Source organism: Typopeltis vanoorti, chromosome 2, assembly GCF_054136105.1.
Source record: "Typopeltis vanoorti isolate ZY-2024b chromosome 2, IOZ_Tvanoo_1.0, whole genome shotgun sequence".
Classification (NCBI taxonomy): Eukaryota; Metazoa; Arthropoda; class Arachnida; order Uropygi; family Thelyphonidae; genus Typopeltis; species Typopeltis vanoorti.
This window is the reverse complement of record NC_143550.1, coordinates 136028461-136048477: the sequence shown is the minus strand read 5'-3', so window position 1 is coordinate 136048477 and position 20017 is coordinate 136028461. Positions and strand designations below refer to the sequence as shown.

The 20017-nt window shown below is 34.6% G+C and overlaps 1 protein-coding gene across 3 annotated transcripts in view; it reads right to left on the bottom strand.

The window, feature by feature from the left end:
* The window catches only part of Ndae1 (Na[+]-driven anion exchanger 1), a 511154-nt gene that overhangs the window by 324168 nt on the left and 166969 nt on the right, over positions 1-20017 (bottom strand). For all 3 annotated transcript variants that reach the window (XM_090413203.1, XM_090413196.1, XM_090413188.1), the window contains one exon: positions 13263-13466. In XM_090413203.1, coding sequence (XP_090269329.1) covers positions 13263-13466 — 204 coding nt within the window. The remainder of the gene's footprint in view (positions 1-13262; positions 13467-20017) is intronic.

Here is a 20017-nt window from a genome sequence, read left to right as displayed (position 1 = left end):
CAACATTTAAATTTTATGTTGCACAGTTTGTATTAAGTAAAGAATAACAAATATAGTTAAATAATAAAACTGTCATCAGCTACTGCTACTGATTCTTGATTATCTTTTCTTTAATTAAAAACAATGCATCCATAAGTCAGCAGAAAAAAAAAGCAAGCAAGCTCTCACTGTGATATTACTAAAAATAAAGAATGACTGTATTGTAAAGAATGTAATGTACTTATGTACTAAACATCATGAATATTTTAAAACTGAGGGATAATCATCAGCCAAATATCATGCTACAGAGAGACACTTGCTGCATGAGAGCACGCATGCACACTGATGTCTCGAAAAATGAGAATAAAAAATCTTCCTTGGGGAGTCAATTACCTCAAATCTGAAACCTCTACTTCAATATTTCCCATGCCAGTAATGCAAAATAGATATGTCTAATAAGATATCAGGAAAAAAAAATTCAACAGGAAAAACAATGACAGTTACAAAGAAAATGCAGGAGGTAAAAGGACTTATTTGGATTTATGGATGAAGCAACTCAGTCTATGAGGCCAATATTATGTCCGTTAATTGCATGTTCTAATGGCTGGTTTGCCTGCTTTGCGAAATGAAAACCCAACTTTCTGGGAAGGAAACCCTGCTACCTGTGTACAATACTGGCTAACTTACCTTCATTTGAAAAGCCCTGATAAAAGTTCTTTGCATCCCAGATGGAATTTGAACCCAAGTCTTTCCCACCAAAGGGCAGTGTCAAAATCAACTAAGCTAGGAGTATTTTTTGTGGAAAGGGTGGAGAAAAGGAATAACTAGTTATCTTCTTATACTCTGAAACTTAATGCCAGCAGGAAGGTAATGAATGAAAGAATGAATCCAGTTAATTATGCACAGGAGAAAAGAAAATCAGAAAGTCTTATCTTGATGGATGAAAGCTACATATAGTGATTTGGTGAAATTATACTACTTAAGGAACACGGACAGGAAAAGACAGAAAAAAAAAATGGCTTGAACATCCATGAATTGTATCATTTTAGAAATATATATAAAGAAAGTCTGTTCTAAAGAACAAACAGACGAATGCTAGTTAGGGAATTTGGACACAGGTGTTGGCATATTGCCACAAATGCTATACCAAGTTTAAAAACAGTACTTGCATGTGTCTGCAAGTGAAACTGAATAATTTATAATTTAATTATGAATTAAAAATAAAATTATAAATTAATTGATAAGGAATACAGCAGGTCTCTTTGGCTTAATGAGAATAAAAAAAGTAATTTCACAACTAGAAATAAGTTATTCATAATCAAGTCAAAACTTGGTCCTGAAGATACGGTAATGCTGCTATAGTCTGACCACTGAAGCGAGAGCAATCATTGGCAGACTGCCAAGAAGAGTCAATTCATCTTGAAGGGGAGAAAGAAATAAGGCGATGTACGAATTGATCACCAACACGCAAAATCACGTGCTTTATACATAAAATTTTCCAACTGTTATACAAGCAAAATAGTTACCACTTTAAAAACTACAATGATCATAAAAGAGGAGTTAATTTTCTGACGTGTAATAATAAACAACTCATCCCACAATACAGATTGATTACCCTATAATCGGAATGGATTCCCCTTCTTTTGATGCGCAAAACCGTTGAAGGGTCTCGTATATGTGGGCTCGTATGCTACTACTACTTTTTCTAAGCCTTTTTATAACCAATTTTGATTAGCCTGCACTTATAATCCCTGTGTATCTTATTGCTACTGACTGCCTTGTAATTCCTTTATTCCTCTAAAACATCTTTTTGAACACTGTTTGTATGAATTTGCTGTTCATCCATTTCACTCATACTCTATTTCTTTAACTCTTGGTTATATGGTTATTAGGCAGCCTAATCAATAACCATGCTCTGTCAACTTGTTTTCTATACAGCTCATCAACCTATTATATTGATTACAGTTGGCTACATAGCCTCCTCACCTTCTACACTTTTTATAATCTCCCTCTGATTTTAGTCAAATAAAATACCTTTACTGATTTTTTCCTGTCTGATCACTTCTGACACCAGAACCTCATGATCACTCTCTTGACAACCAACAGCAATGTTGAAACCTCATTAACAATTGCATTCTGTGAGGATAGACACCAAATACAACACCAAACTTCATGTGCTGCTTTAGAGAAATATCCCTCAAAATTCGATAAATTTCCTTGTCTTGTTCCTATATATCATCTCCTCCTTCCAATCCATATACCTGGCTTTAATAAGAAAAACTACAGACAAATTCATAATTATAATTATGAATTTGCCTGTAATTTTTTATAATAAACTAACTAAAAAGAGACAAAAAAATTTTACTCAGCAACAGAATAAAGCTAAAAGCAATCCAAACAAAACAAAAAACAAGAAAAAAAAAAGTGGAATAATGGTATAAATATATCGATATTATACAGTCATAGTATTACACATATTCATTATTGATGCTCTGAATATCTGGTTTTGCTTCAAGCATTTGGCTGATTCAGTGTGTTTTTCAAATATTCAGCTTTGCCCAAAGCAGTAGAAAGATTCAGTATTCAGCTGGCCAAAGCAGAAAAATTCCTGTTACATGCATATAAACACAAAAAATTGGGAAAATCCTCCTCTTATCTTGCACAACTGCAAAGGCTTGTGGCATTTGTTATAGGCACTTTCTTTTGGTTAATATTGTGCAACATTAAAAATTGTTTACGATATTGCACGGAGGGTGGTTGAACCATGGAATGCATTGCCTGATGGAGTGGTGATAGCAAGAACGGTCAATGAGTTCAAGGAGCGGTACGATAGACTTTGTGTTTCTTGTGGGGGGGGGGGGGGGACCGCCCCTCGATGAGTCTTGATAGACTTTGCGTTTCTTAGTAAGGACCTCCCACGATGAGTCTTTTGACTCCATGGAGGCCTGAATAATAATAATAATAACAATATGAAATATTAAAATTTGTCTTACAATATTGAATTTATGCAATTTATGTGAAGATTAAAAATTTGCAAAACACAAAATATGGAAATAATCAAATATCTGGGTAAGACAGAAAAAGGAAGTATCTATGACTAATCATGTAAAAATGCAAGTACAGTGATGAATTTAAAACAAAGCAATGAAATTGAAATAAACTATAGTGCAAGAGCAAGAAAGTAGTCTGAATCGAAAGTAAATCCACCCAAAAGCAACAAATGTTATTTGACATTAACCATTAATCTAAAAAAAGGATGTAGATAGCAAATATGCAAAATCTTTTCTAATATGCTATGACTGAAATGATTGCATTGGATAACATGCTATATACATATGTTTCAAAAAGGATTTCCAAGGCTAATGAGTAAATGCATTCTGCAGTACAATTTCTCAGAGAAAAATGTTTGGAACTAGATAACAGCATCAAAAGTTTTATTAGAAGCCAGAAATATTTACGAAGAAACCAGACAGGGGGTGCTTAAGGGTCAAAGCTGTATAACTGAGAGGAGACCTCCACATAGCCTTTAAAGGAATGCGGAGAACCAACCAGGGCTTCTGACCTAATGTCCAATCCTCACCTTCTCGTGGTGCACCCTGTTCGGTATCTACTTGGATACTGAATGAACGAGGATGGGCTGGCAATTTGGGATTAAGGTGACCAAATTGTATTCTTATTGGTTAACCAAAATATAGAATGATGGTACAACATGACAAAATTTCATGCCGGCTGGGGCGTCGCCCGGTTAAACAAGGCCCCCGTTGTTTTCGCCAGGGAACCAGGGCGAACAGCGAAAAGTCAGCTACTGGAACAAATCTGAAAACAAACCCCAACTCAACATCACCAGAGTTAAAGATCGGTACTATCAAGGTAAGAAGCCTGAATGGCAAAGAAATGGAGCTAGCTGAGGAATTAGATAAGTACCAGATCGACATAATAGGGGTGACTGAAACAAAAAAGACCAAAACTGGTGAGATCTTTCTGAGCAATAAATACAAAATGTTATATTCAGGCAATGACAATCAAGGAAAAGAAGGAGTAGCCATAGTATTCAACACAAAATACGAGGCTAATCTTCTTGAATGGCAGTCAGTCTCAAGTAGAGTAATGTGGGCAAATATGAGAATGGGGAACTGGACAATGAGACTTATTTGTGCCTATGGTCCCACAGAAGGTTCTACTAAGGTAGAAGTGGAGGAATTTTTTGACGCTTTAGAAAAAGCAACTGACACAATGAAAAAGGAAAAGTTGGTCCTTGTTGGGGATCTAAATAGCAGAGTAGGAAATGATTGTGAGACATACAAAAATGTTTTGGGAAAATTTGGAGAAAAGTGCAAAGCTAATAATAATGGCAAATATCTCTTGGATTTCTGCTCAGGACATGGACTGGTTATTACTAACACCATGTTCCAACATAAAAATGTGCACAAATTCACATGGAGAGAAGAGGCTAGGAATAAGAAAAGTCTCATTGACTATGTTATTGCTGATAGTGATGTTTTCTCCCTGGTGCAGGACACCAGAGTGTACAGAGGATTTAAAACTGGAAGTGATCACTATTTAGTCTTAAGCAGGATAAAACTGAATTTCATATTAAAAAGAATGACATGTAAGAAAGTTTTAAAGTGAATAAAAATTGAGCATCTCTCAGGTGTGAACTGTAGACTAAAATACACAAAGATTATTGAAGAAAAAATGAAAGAGTTTGAGAACAGGAATCAAATCTTGGAGATTCAGTGGCAAACTCTGAAGAAAACATTGATTGATTCTGCCAGAGAGGCATATGGTGAAGTTGTCTGCAAGGATAAAAAAATCAGAACTCCCAGGTGGACACAGGCAGTTAAAGAGGCAGTGAAGGAAAAGAAGAAAGCATATCAAAAGTTCCTGTCAAATAAGTCAGCTTTTGCTCTTAGAGAATATAGAGACAAATGCAAGAATGCTAAACACTGTGTAAAACTAGCTAAACAAAAGTCATGGGAGTACTTTGGCAAGAATACAGAAAATAAATATCAAGAAGGTGGCAAAATATTCTGGAGGTTGTTGAAGAAGCTTAGGAATGGAGGAAAGAGTGCTGTAAAAGGAGTTAGAGATGATAAAGGTGACATGAAAACAGGAGAAAAAGATATCCTTGAAGTATGGAGTAATTACTTTGAAAAACTGCTAAATGAAAGAAGCAGTGATGACAGCACACTGGTAAAAAACACTGCCCAGGCATGCAGTCAGGAATACATATCCATACTTGAAGTAGAAAAAGCCATCAAAGGCTTGAAATGTGGAAAGGCAGTAGGAGTAGATGATATTCGACAAGAAATGCTGAAGTATGGTGGTATAAGAGTCTTACAGTGGCTGCACTGCATGGTTCAGAAAGCCTGGACAGAGGGACAAATTCCCGATGATTGTAGTAGAGCTCTCATAGTACCCATATATAAAAAGAGAAACAAAACTGAATGTGAGAATTACAGAGGTATTTCCCTACTGAGTGTTCCTGGCAAGATCTATGCAAGTATACTTGAGAAACGGTTGCGAAGAATTGGGAAGAAAAGCTTGGTGAAGAACAAGTTGGATTCAGGCCAAATAGAGGGTGTCAGGATCAGATCTTCACTTTATGACAAATAGTCGAGAAAGCATGGGAATATAATAAAGATCTGTATTTAAGTTTTGTCGATTTGGAAAAGGCATATGAGACAAGGTGCCAAGAGAGAAGCTATTCAATACGCTACAGTTATATGGTGTCAATGGGGCATTATATTAAGCAATACTTAGTCTTTATTTGAGTTGTAAGTCAGCAGTTAGAATTGAAGGGAGTACAGGAAGATGGTTTAATGTTAAATCTGGTGTGAGACAAGGATGTACAATATCCCCTCTGTTATTCATTATCTATATGGATCACATTATGAAGAAAAGTGGTATTAAACATGATATCAAAATAGGAGATGTTAATGTCAGCTCTTTGCTTCATGCAGATGATGTTATACTTCTAAATAAATCCGCTACAAGTCTGCAAGATTCTCTGACTAAATTGAATAACTGTTGTAATAGATATGGTATGAAGGTCAGCAATAAAAAGACAAAGACAATGAAAATAGGCAGAATCATTGAAAATGTCAACTGTGTTGTGAATGGAGAATCTGTGGAAGAAGTAAAACATTTCAGCTACTTAGGCACGATTTTTACTGAAGATGGTAAATTAAATATAGAAATAGACAACAGAATCAGCAAAGCTGGTATGGTGGGAAGTCAATTGAATAAATTCGTATGGAATAAGAGAGAAATTAGTCAGAACACTAAATTAGCTGTGTACAAGACAGTGGTCAAACCAATTTTAACTTATGGATCTGACAGCTGGGTCAGAAGTAAAACACTTGACCAAAGACTAGAGACTGCAGATATGAGACTCCTGAGAAAGATTAGAGGTGTGAACAGATGGCATCAATGGCAATATCATATTAAATATGAGGATAGTAGGAAAGAACTTGACATTGTCAGCATCTAGAAATGCATTAGCAGAGCTAATCTCAGGTGGTATGGTCACTTAAACAGAATGGACGAAGAAAGATTAGCAAAACAAGTGTTCTCTGCCAGGTTGGCTGCAAAACGACCCAGAGGAAGACCAAGATATAGGTGGATTGATACGGTACAAAGTGCCTTAGATGATAGAAATATAAGATCTGATAATGTTGGAGTCTTGACAAGTAACAGGCTGATTTGGAGGAAAATTGCAGATAGGAAGTTAGTAATGATGTAATTTTTTCTCATGTAGTACTATTATATCCTGTACATCCCTTGAGGGTACATGGCAGGATGGCAGGAATTTGATGATGATGAAACCAGACACAGGCTTCTCCCAAAAGTTCAGCAGAATTGCTTTTCCTACATTATAATTTAGCACAATTTTAATTTGATTAATACATCCATAATTATTCTTTGTATCAATTTAAAATAGAAGTTCCATTACTATTTTTATTTGAGGAAATAAATGCAATATTCTTTCTGATTTTTATGCTGAACTGGTTTTTTTAAATAAATGTTGCCTATAAAATTTAATGACAGTTTTATTATATTGAAATGGAAAATATTATAGATCCAACTATATTTTATAGCCAAATGTATGCAGAAACTTAATGTTAAAACTTTACCAGTAAGCTTATGAGAACCTTTGGTGTTGGAGTTGCCTTGTTTTGCACTATTTAAAAGAAATATTGCTTAGGTTTCAGTGATGTGACAGCTTTTTTCCAACTGATTCTTCTCATCATAGACCATACAGATACCTTAAGAGTACCCTCTCAAGAACCCTCTGTTAAATATACTGTAGTACTCCTATATCAAAAAGTTAAATTCATCATAAGTGAATTTTTGGTAGGTGTATACTCAAATATGAAAGTCTGGGGCTGAGAGGCTTCGATATGGCATATGTAAGAAAGTAAGATGGAGGATTTTATAGATCAGCAGTAACTAAATCCTGGTTCATAAGGTTGTTCGCTGCTGCTTTCAAAGAATTTTAGCTTTTGTTGTATTTTGTTATTGTTTTATCATAAAAGACAATAATTCATGACATATATATGTAATATTTTTCACAGAAAAAAGTATATGCATTTGTTTGTCTATTCCATAGTCTATATTTAATATTTAAATATAAATCTATATTTAATTATTTTTAATATTTTTTTATAAATATCTTGCACCTCATGAACATATGAAAAACATCTTATGATGTGACTCCCAACATCAACTTTCCTACGCCCAAGCCTAGGAAACTTGGCCACTACTATTATAGATCCATTCATATTTTATAGCCAAATACAGAAAGAAACTTAAGTTTGAAAAATTTATCACAGAGCTCATAAGAAAGTTATAAATTGTTAAAATTTTTAATTCTTTAATGGATCCATAACATCATCCTTTCAATATCTCATTAATGCCAAAATGAAGCCTCCCAGCTCTATATTTTTATATTTGACAGTTATTTAGGAAAAGCAAAAATATTATTTTCACTTTTTATCAAAGAGAGCCTAAAAACGTCTCCATTTCAGCAATGTAAAATAAAAGAAATAGGGGATATTAAAGATCTATCCTTATTTCACAACCAAATTTATATATATATATATATATATATATATAAATAAATAGAAACTTGGAAAGTTTTGAATAAAGACCAGAAAGCTTATAAGAATACATTCCACAGCACTGGAGTTGACTTAGCTTGCACTACTCAAAAAAAAACTTTCCAAGTTTCTATGTATGAAATATGGACTGATCTGTTTATCTTATAATGCTGAAAAGAAGACTTTTAGGTTCTTCTGTGATAATTGCTGTTCACACCACCAGCAACAGTTCCCTTATGAAAAATTCAACTCTCTGATACAGAATTGCTAGGTAATAAATGAGCTTTTGTCCTCTTAAGGTTTCTATCTTATCTCTGATGAGAACCAATAATATGAAACATCTGTCAAGCCAGTGAAGCTTTAATCAAAATGTAAAAATGTAGTAATAAAAGATGAATACATGGACGCTTGGACAGCATTCATGTCTTTTAAGTAGTGAAAGCTAAGGCAAGACCAATGGCAAGGATTGTATTCACATAAGCTCTGTGATCTTTGAATATTTTCAAGTTTTTTCTCTCTCACTACATATATATATAAAGCAAAGTCCATTTTTGGTGTTAGCTTATAACTTGAGAACGAACTGACTGAGTTTGATGTCTTCACCAATAGACAGGGGATGTTCCAAGGATGGTTTATGTGCATTTTCATTGATGTACACTTCCAGATTATGGAACGGTGATTTTTTTTTTTTTTTTTACCTTCCTTAGCCCGGAAGTACTGCAGTTTAACAATATTGGCCACTATTTCTGGCCAGATATTGGTTAAATTTTTTTGATATTGTTAAATTCTATTGTTAAGTTCTTTCATTATTACCTGTGGCCAGATATTGTTAAATGTTTTGGATACTGTTAAATTCTATCTTTAGATATTGGAATATTAAGTTCTTTTGTTATTACCATTATTATGTTTATTAGTAGATTTTTAGGAAAAGCAAAAATATTTAAATATAAATGTATATTTAAATATGCCATGATGAAGAGCAAGTTCTATAATCACTCAACTCCTGTGGCAAGATGTATGAGACTAAACAGAGTGAAATTAGAATAAGATGAATATTAGAATAAGGAATGATCTGCTTTCTCTTACAATGTGTAATATAAGATATTCCACTGATCCAACAGTTGTGATCGATACCATGACTGTAATATGACAGCACTGTAAACCACTTAAATAAAGACATAAATCTCCCAGAATGTGCCATTTGAATGGAAAGGTGAAACTAAATGAAATCACAGGTCCTCCTGAAACATTATTATCACTCATTACAATGCAACATCCATAGTCTCATCAATTTATTAAATAAATAAATTCCGTGTGATGGTGCAATAACCATGAGTCCCCTTTTTTACCCTCCCTTTTTCTGAAACTTTAAATTTACTAAAAAATGCCCCCCCCCCACCCCACAGATATATTATTATACTATTCATTCTGGCTCCTTCACTTGGAAACATACTATTCATATACAGATTGAGGATCCAACCATGGGCTCTCCCCTCTAGCTAATTATTATATGGAGCATTTTGAAAAACATGTTCTTGATACTGCTATTCTCAAATTTTCTATCTGGCTAAGATACATGGATGATGTGCTCTCTATTTGGCCACATAGCTCACATGGATTGCCAATATCTTTTTCTAGATACTCTAATTATACATCTTCCCAATGGCACCCTTTCTTTCTCAGTTTACAGAAAACCCACCCACAGGTAGATAATACACAACCTTTCCCCACCACTCCCTCTCAACAATATAGTGTTATCAAAACCCTTGTTAATAGCGCCTCTAATCTCTGTTCTCCCAAGGCTGATTTTACTGCTGAACTCTCCCTTATTTGCCAGACTTTCCTGTCCAATGGCTACAATCCCAAAAAGGTCAACAAATTAATTCTTCCTACAATTTCCTTGCACCCCTCTCAACATGCTGACATCATTGTTCCTTTTATCTGAGGCCTCTCAGAAAAAATAGCCAGAACTTTAAAAAAGTGCAATCTCTGCACAGTATTCAAACCCTAGAAGATCCTAGGAAGAGCAAAACCATTTGCTCTTCCAAGGATCTTCTACCTTCTCCATCAGTTCCAGGTGTTTACAAAGTTCTTCCTTGTTCCTGAAACTTGTCTTATTATGGTCACACCAGGAGATCTGCTAACATCTGCCTAGAAGAACATAAAAATACACCTGTTACCATAAGTATAGTCAGCCAGAGCTTGCTGACTGACCATAAGAAAACTACTATGCCTTACCAAAAAATAAATAAATAAATAAAAATAAAAAAAAATAATAAATAAAAAATTGAAAGACTTTTTAGAATCAGCAGCAGAATTTAAAAATTGACCTAACCTTAATAAATATGATTGTATTAAACTTCCCAAGATTTGAGAAATTTTAATTCTTAGGCCTCCCACTCAACACAGTAAGGTTAGCCAACAGTGCTCATAGAGAGCACCCTCATAGGACTTAAGGCTTTCAACCTAATCTTTTGCACATAGTGTTTATGCAAATTTGTGTGTGTGTTTACAATTTTCATATTGTTTCTCTGACAATGTCTCAGTCACTGAGATGAAATAAAGGAGTGATTAAACATGTTAATTATTTATATGTGCTGAATTTATTCCATTAAACTCCAGAATGAGTTCAAACCAGCATGTAATTCTAAACGGTCAAATGAAATATAAAACTGGACAATATTGGAATCTTGAGATAACACTGATTTGGAAAAATTCCTGATGGGAAGTTAGCAATAATGTAATCTTTTAATGTAGTACAATCATAACATCACGTCCATCTCCCCCAATGGTACATATCAGGAATTTGATGATGTTGATCATTCCTTATACTCAACTTGTTTCATAAATTTTGCCCTTAGATAAGCTAATAACTAATCTGGTAATATGAACTTTAAATACAATTTACTTACCTCCTGCATTATGCTGTCAATAATCAATAAACATCAAATTCTCAATATGTACCCTCAAGAGGTGTACAGGATGCCAAGACAGTACACCATAAGAAGTTAGTGATAATGTAAGCCTATAACAACAATTTTCATTCAAATTAGTCTGTTCATCAGAACTTCGATATTGTCAGATCCTATATTTTGTTTTCTAAGGCACTCTAATTGAGATAAAGATCAATGTACCTCGATCTTGAGCATTCTCTTGAGTCTTAAAATAATACAAAATGTCATACAAACCACACCAATATATTAATAAGTTGGTTGAAAAATTAGAAAGATGACATGTTCTAAAAGTAAACTAGCTAGTTTTTGGAGTCGTAAGATTTCACGTAAATAATCTGCACATTTTATTATCTACCTATGCATAACTGTAAACCATTAATTTTAAAAGCAGGTGAGAAGATGAGATATCTATAAGTGTACCTTACACTTATAAATATTATATGTAAGTGTGAGATTAGTGAAGTGTTTGCAAAAGTAATTAGCAGAAAGAAAATAATACTAACTAAAGGGAATCTGAGGAACAGACAACACTTGTACTAATAATATTTTAATTACCATATTTGCTGGTGCATAAGATGCACCTTTTTTTCTTTGAAAATAGGTCTGAAAAACAGGGTGCGTCCTATATGCCGATACTCAGTTTTTTATTACTTTCATTTCTAGAAATTTTCTCTGTTCCGAGTTACACGATTTCTTTCTTGCTTCTTTGTGGTGTGTGAGAGCATTCCAGTTACCCAGAGTTCAATGGATGAGCTGTTATCAACGATCACAGCTGTGTTCCTGTTTGTTTAAACTTTCCAATTGTTGTTGTGGTTGTTGTGAACGGTGATAAATTTTCTCTATATTTCTTGGAAAATTATGGCTGAAAAACATCAGCATTGCTACAATATTGCATACAAGCTACGTGTGATTGCGTATGCTAAAGAAAATATAAAGAGGGCTGCAGAGAGGCATTTCGGGCCACCCCCAACCAAGAAAATGATAAGAACTTTGCAGAATCAGGAAGAGGATCTCAAAAAAGCAACTCACAGTAAACATAACAAGTGTCAAGTTTCAATTGTCACTTCATTTAGCTCTGTAGATGAATTTCTGGGTCTTGACAAAGAAGAGTAAAAGATGGGTACTCTTTCCTAGTTAGATTAGGTATTTGTTGAAAGTAGACCTACTTACTGCTTTATATTTGAAATACTGTAAATTCATTATAATATTCAGTGATAAAGTTTTTTACCTAAAAATGTGTGCAAAAAAGGGGATGTGTCTCATAGGCCGGTGCATTTTATACAACGGCAAATACTGTATTAGAAATCACCATATTATTCTTCCAGCATGTAACTAAACTCCTCTGAACATCATCTAAAATGATTTCATATATGTTTCAATTAGGCTTAAACTCATGCGATTTGAATTTTAACATGATTTATCTCTGAATATGTTTATTTTTAAGTTTAATCAATTAAAAGCAGTGTTTTTTTGTTTAATGTAGTTTATTACTCAATAAATAAGGGTACTTTTCACCACTGTGAACTTCTAAATACTAAAGCAGCAGTTTTTGATAGTGAAAGGAATAGTGACTTTCTTCTAGAACAGGACTGATGCCATGGGAATTTGGTCAAGACTTTTCATAAGTTTACTATAATTGTGTTTTCTATAACGATTGCTTGTGTAGCCAGTGAAAGTGGTGTTTGCTTTTGTGGCACTCAGTTGTCTGAAGAAAGGCTGTCATAGGTTCAATTCCAGTCACAAACTGAAAGAAGTTTTCTTAGGCATTTCTTCAGCAAGGTCAGGTATGATTTTATTCTCCTAGAAACTAATTTTTTAATCTCACATCTCAAAAAAAAAATTGACCGTAAAACACAATATTAGAGACAAAAATGATTGTGAGTTGAGAACCAGGAGATGGCAAAAGTTTGCCCCCACCCCCCGGTTTTCTCCAGAAATGCCCTGTTTTGTGCTCGAGTTCACTATCAGTGAAAGCTAAAGGATGAAGACTGACTGCCTACCTATTTTCAAAAAAATTTAAGATTACAGAAGTTTTGCATACTCCCCCTTGAGGAATAAAAGATACAGTATTAGAGATACTTATATGAAAATGTAAAGAAAATTATCAATAAACACTACAATTCAATTAATTATATATAATGAAAGAGGCTATGACCAAATTATATCTTTCAGTTCAACAAATTCACATTATAACTACAAGGATTTATTAACAAATTCTAATACTCACTATTAGAGCCAAACATGCTCTTGCTAGAATTACGTCCAATTTCAGCAAGAGAGCGAATAAGAGGTAGACGAGATCCTTTTTCTCCTTTTTCATGTCGACCTTTTTCATGCTGATGTCTATGACGCCTCAGTAAGGCTTCCTTTACATTATCCCTTAATTCTATCTGCAGCTGATTCGAATTAATCATATTTTCTAATATTAAATCTGAAATTTCAAAAAATTCAGCTTTAAGATATATGTGTAGTATATTATAAAGAAATGAATTTTTAAAACTCTGACACCAATAATCATGAATCACCATCAAATTCCTGCCATGTACCCTCAAGGGGTGTACAGGATATGATAGTACTACATGAAAAAAATTACATCATTACTAACTTCCTATCTACAATTTTCCTCCAAATCAGTCTGTTACTTGTCAAGACTCCAACATTATCAGATCTTATATTTCTATTGTCTAAGGCACTTCGTACCGTATCAATCCACCTATATCTTGGTCTTCCTCTGGGTCATTTTGCTGCCAACCTAGCAGAGAACACTTGTTTTGCTAATCTTTCTTAGCCCATTCTGTTTAAGTGACCATACCACCTGAGATTAGCTCTGCTAACGCATTTCTAGATGCTGACAATGTCAAGTTCTTTCCTAATATCCTCGTTTTTAATATGATATTGCCATTGATGCCATCTGTTCATGCCTCTAATCTTTCTCAGACTCTCATATCTGCAGTCTCTAGTCTTTGGTCAAGTGTTTTACTTCTGACCCAGCTCTCAGATCCATAAGTTAAAACTGGTTTGAACACTGTTTTGTATACAGCTAATTTAGTGTTCCGGATAATTTCTCTCTTATTTATTCCATATGAATTTATTCCATTGACTTCCCACCATACCAGCTTTGCTGATTCTGTTGTCTATTTCTATATTTAATTTACCATCTTCACTAAAGATCGTGCCTAACTAGCTGAAATATTTTACTTGTTCCACAGGTCCTCCATTCACAACACAATTGACATTTCAATGATTCTGCCTATTTTCATTGTCTTTGTCTTTTTATTGCTGACCTTCATACCATATCTATTACAACAGTTATTCAATTTAGTCAGAGAATCTTGCAGACTTGTAGGGGATTTATTTAGAAGTATAACATCATCTGCATAAAGCAAAGAGCTGACATTAACATCTCCTATTTTGATATCATGTTTAATACCACTTTCCTTCATAATGTGATCCATATAGATAATGAATAACAGAGGGGATAATGTACATCCTTGTCTCACACCAGATTTAACATTAAACCATCTTCCTGTACTTCCTTCAATTCTAACTGCTGACTCACAACTCAAATAAAGACTAAGTATTGCTTGATATAATGCCCCATTGACATCATATAACTGTAGCGTACTGAATAGCTTTTCTCTTGGCACCTTGTCATATGCCTTTTCGAAATCGACAAAACTTAAATACAGATCTCTGTTATATTCCCATGATTTCTCCACTATTTGTCGTAAAGTGAAGATCTGATCTTGACAGCCTCTATTTGGCCTGAATCCAGCTTGTTCTTCACCAAGCTTTTCTTCCACAAATCTTCTCAACAGTTTCTCAAGTATACTTGCATAGATCTTGCCAGGAACACTCAGTAGGGAAATACCTCTGTAATTCTCACATTCAGTTTTATTTCCCTTTTTATATATGGGTACTATGAGAGCTCTACTCCAATCATCGGGAATTCGTCCCTCTGTCCAGGCTTTCTGAACTATGCAGTGCAGCCACTGTAAGACTTTTCTACCACCATACTTCAGCATTTCTTGTCGAATATCATCTACTCCTGCTGCCTTTCCACATTTCAAGCCTTTGATGGCTTTTACTACTTCAAGTATGGATATGTATTCCTGACTGCATGCCTGGGCAGTGTTTTTTACCAGTGTGCTGTCATCACTGCTTCTTTCATTTAGCAGTTTTTCAAAGTAATTACTCCATACTTCAAGGATATCTTTTTCTCCTGTTTTCATGTCACCTTTATCATCTCTAATTCCTTTTATAGCACTCTTTCCTCCATTCCTAAGCTTCTTCAACAACCTCCAGAATATTTTGCCACCTTCTTCATATTTATTTTCTATATTCTTGCCAAAGTCCTCCCATGACTTTTGTTTAGCTTGTTTTACACAGTGTTTAGCATTCTTGCATTTGTCTCTGTATTCTCTCAGAGCAAAAGCTGACTTATTTGCCAGGAACTTTTGATATGCTGTCTTCTTTTCCTTCACTGCCAATTTAACTTCCTGTGTGAAGATTCATGATTCCATAATCACGAATCTTATATTTTAATAATGCTTTTGTTTTATAAGTAAATCATCACCATGAAATTCATGATATGTCCCCTCAAGGGATGTTACAGGATATTATGATAGTAATAATGCAAACTTTTCATGTAGTACCAACTTTCTATCAAAAATTTTCCAAATTAGATTGCTACCTGCCAAAACTCTTATATTTTAGTATTTTAAGGTGGTTCTAATTGCATCAATCTATCTGGATCTCAGTTTTCATCTGTATCCTTTTCCTATCATCAAAAAATATACATTGCTATTTTCTCCCCTCCCAGTCTGTTTAAGTGACCACACCAAAATATTAACTCTACTTGCACATTTCTGCAGTCTAACAATGTCAACTCCTTTGCTTTCTAATATCTTCATATTTTAATATGATTCTGCCATTGATTGACGCCATCTGTTCACTGTGATTTTTCTCACGCCTTTCATATCTGTGGTCTCTTATCTTTGTTCAACCATCTTACTTCTAACTGAGCTCTCAGATCCATAACTTAAAATTGGTTAAAGTTGTGGATCTAGCTGCATACAAACCTAAATTAGCTAGTTGTCATGTGTATAACTAGATAATTTAATGCTTTCACTTTCTTTTCTGTTTCATATAAATTTATTCAGTTGGCTCCCCACCATAACAGATTTGTATATTCTGTTGTCTATTTCCATCTTCACTAAAATTGTGCATAAATAGTTAAAATGTTTTACTTGTTCTATAAATTCTCCATTCAGGATGATGCTGATGTTTTCCAACCAAGTTTTTATAGCAGTTAGTTATTCAATTTAGTTAAGGAATTTTGAAGTCATACTAGATTCCTTTAAGAGTATACTCAATAGACAAAACATTAGAGAAGAGAGAGATGGGAAGTTGTCACTGGCATCCCCTGCATAGAGTGAAACGTACCCAAACCAAACACAGACAATAAATAGGCAGACATCGGGCTTCCCAACAGTGTTATCACAATTGATGAACATGGATAAATGTGATAATCTTAGTGACTTTGATCATGGATGTATTATTGGAGCAAGACAGATGGGTCATTCTATTGTGCATGTGGTAAGAACCCTAGGATTCTCAAGGGCAACTATATCAAGGGTCTACCACAGGTATACCATCAGCAGACATACCAGCAAGCAAGTGTTGGCCAACCAAACAGCATTGATGACAGTCGGCATACACTGTACAGGCTTGTATAGACCAACCGCAGGGCAATGGCAGCAAATCACATCCAGTTTCAATGTCAGAGGTCCAACCAGCATCAGTGAGCAAATGGTACACCCTGCATACCATGGGCAATGGGAGCTGATGCTTTAATTGTGTACCACTGTTGACAGCTCGTCATCGGGAACTGTGCCTCACCTGGTGGCAGGGCCATCAAAACTGAACCTCTGCAGAGTGGACCAGAGTCATGCAGTCTGAAGAATCCCATTGTCAGTTGTACTGAGCTGATAGAAGGATGTGGCATTGATAGCATGAGGCCATGACCCTGTCGTGCAAAGTTGTCTCTGTTCAAGGAGGTGGTGGTAGCTGAGTGATGGTTTGAGGAACCTACTCATGTAACACATTAGGCCCCCTTAGTGTGTCTGGATAGGTCCTCAAATGTTGCAAGCCACCAGAATGTGCTGGCTGATCACCTACACACTTTTATGGCCTTCACGCATCCTGCAGCCAATGGTCTGTTTCAGCAGGACACTGAACCATCTCCTACCGGACAGCAACCACCCAAACATGGCTTGAGGAACACTCATCTGAGTTTAAGATCATCCAGCAGTCCCAAGGTCACTGGATTAAAATCCAATGAAATTTCTTTTGGATACCATAGAGTGAGATATCAGATCCATGTATCCAGGACCAATGTCTAAGGTGCAGTTGTGGACAATGCTGCAACAGGCATGACTGGAATCATCTCTAGCATCTGGTGGAGTCAATGGTTCAGAGAGTACAGGTTGACATGCTATTAGGCAATGTTTTGTCCATTGAGTGTCTTCATCTGCAATAATATCAAGAGCTGAGATTAACATCCCAAATTTTGATATCAGGCCTAATGCCACTTTCTTTCATAATGTAATCCATATATATATATATGATAAACAAACAGTAGAGTCTGCACTTGTCTCTCACCTAATTTTATATCACACTATCTTCCATTCTAACCACTGACTCACAAATCAATTATGGACTATGTATTGCTTGATATAATATCCCACTTATACCATATAACTGTAGAGTTTTTTTTTTGAATAGATTCTCTCTTATAACCAAGGTGAAAATCTGATCCTGATCCTTTCACTTTGGGCCAGGTCAAAGTGAAAATTTGGCCTGGCCCAGTTTTTTCTTGTCAAAGTTTCTCCTCCACAATTTTTCTTAGTTTCTACTCAATATGCATGCATAAATCTTACCTGAAACCTAACCAGACTTTGCTTAACCAGGCAATACCCTAGCATGCATGACATTTCACTGTGTTGTAATCTCAATGTCTTAAATCAATGATTTAAGCCAATACAGAATACAATTTGGTCAGCTAAAGCTGAAATTTTCAGTCCATGCTCTAGAAATGTTAACAGTGACCATAAGTTTCTTCGTGCTTTTCCATTTTTGTGTCCAAAGGTGGGTGGTAATGAACAGGAAATCAGCTGTGGACTGAGAGTGGCAAAATCCATATTGCTGATGGGCCTCTAGGTGGTGAAGAAGTTGGTTGTTGATGACCTTCTCCATGGCGTTCCATAGTAAAGGAAAAGATTTTTGATATGAGTTATCAAAAGGAAAACTGAAATTGACAGCATATTTGGAAGAAGAGTTCATTAAAAAAATATCAAGGATGTTAGCAGGATGGTGAGGATTATCTGGTATTTTGGAGTGAAGATGGACTATCTGTGTTAGGATGTTGCTAGATACCTTGACACCCCTACTAGCCTTGGTCAGTGGAATTGGGCATTGAGATCCTCAAAGAAAAGGACCTGACTGTTTGGATATTTGAACTGCAGAAAAATCAAGCTTTAGAAATAGATAACCAAAGAGGTAAGAGTTGTTATCAGAATTTGGAGAGCAATAGAAACAGAAGGAATTGTGTTAAGACCAGGTAACAAATCTACAGAACATTAAATTTATAAACCAACAAAATCTCATGTTTTGCTTCTGCTGTTTGTGAACAATGGATATTTATTGATAATAACAGTAGTTTAGTGACAATAACAATATAGTTTAGTGACTCTTGAAATTTTTTTTTGCTGTAAATATATTTGATTTATATTATTAAAATTATGTTATTTAGCTATGGCATATGTATATTTGCAATCAGTTACTTAACTATAGATTTTTATATTTAAAAATATTTTTATATTTTTATTTTTATAATTATTTGTACCTGCTAAAATAAAACTGTCATTGATTGTATATTTCTCAAAATTAGCCAATGAAAATCATCTCTTTAAAATTATAGAAATGCATACCTGCAATTATATTCTTAGTCATGTTTTTAATATAACAGAACTGTGTCACAGTTGCTATGTCTCAAAACTTAACCCTTTATATAAAAGGCATGGTCAAATTTTCCAATGAACATAAGCTGCAGTTATCCTTAAGTTTAAACACCAAAGTGCAAAATAGTATGTTCATATGATTAAAAAGAGAGAGAGAGAGAGAGAGAGAAATTTATATTTTGGTTATGATAATTTATGGTTACTATTTATGAAAACTTACCCTAGCATCTTATGCTAGGGTAAGTTTTCATATTTATTGGCGAGATTTTTAAATTTTTACCCTTTTCAGCATATTCAGAATAAATTTTGAAGGACAGCAGAGATTTTTAAGAATAATGGAGCGAAAGGTTTCACATGATCAAGAAGGGTGATGATAAAGTATTATGCATTTTATACTGAAATGATGGCATGCAGGACATCCTCTATAAAGTGGCATTATGAACCTGTTCATAAATGGCTTTGAGATAAAAGTGAGCAAGAGCACAAGAACACAGCTCTCAAAAAATTAGCAACAAAAAAAAAAAAATGCAGTCAAATGTATACAAAATTAGTTTCAGATAATTCCAACTTAGTTGCTGCTGGTTTTGGGATACAAAGTTATTGCTCAACATGGAAAATTTCTCAGTGATGAGAATATATTCATGAATCATGTCAAGAATAAGTTCTTGACTTTTTTCAAAAAAAAATCAGTACATTAAAAATTTGCCAGTGAGTAAAAACACATTGAAAGATAGGATATTAAAGATGAACAAACATAACAAGAACACAAATATAGTCTTTGATGTTTATAATTAGTAATTTGAAATTTCCTACAAAAGTGAGGGGAAAAGTTAGGTAAGGTGACAATATACAAAGCAAAAACTGGAACAAACAAAAAGATACTGGTTCATGTAAATTACTTTCCATTTGTCATGATGAGAGAACTGATATTATATCATAATTAGGCTTGCCATTACTGTTC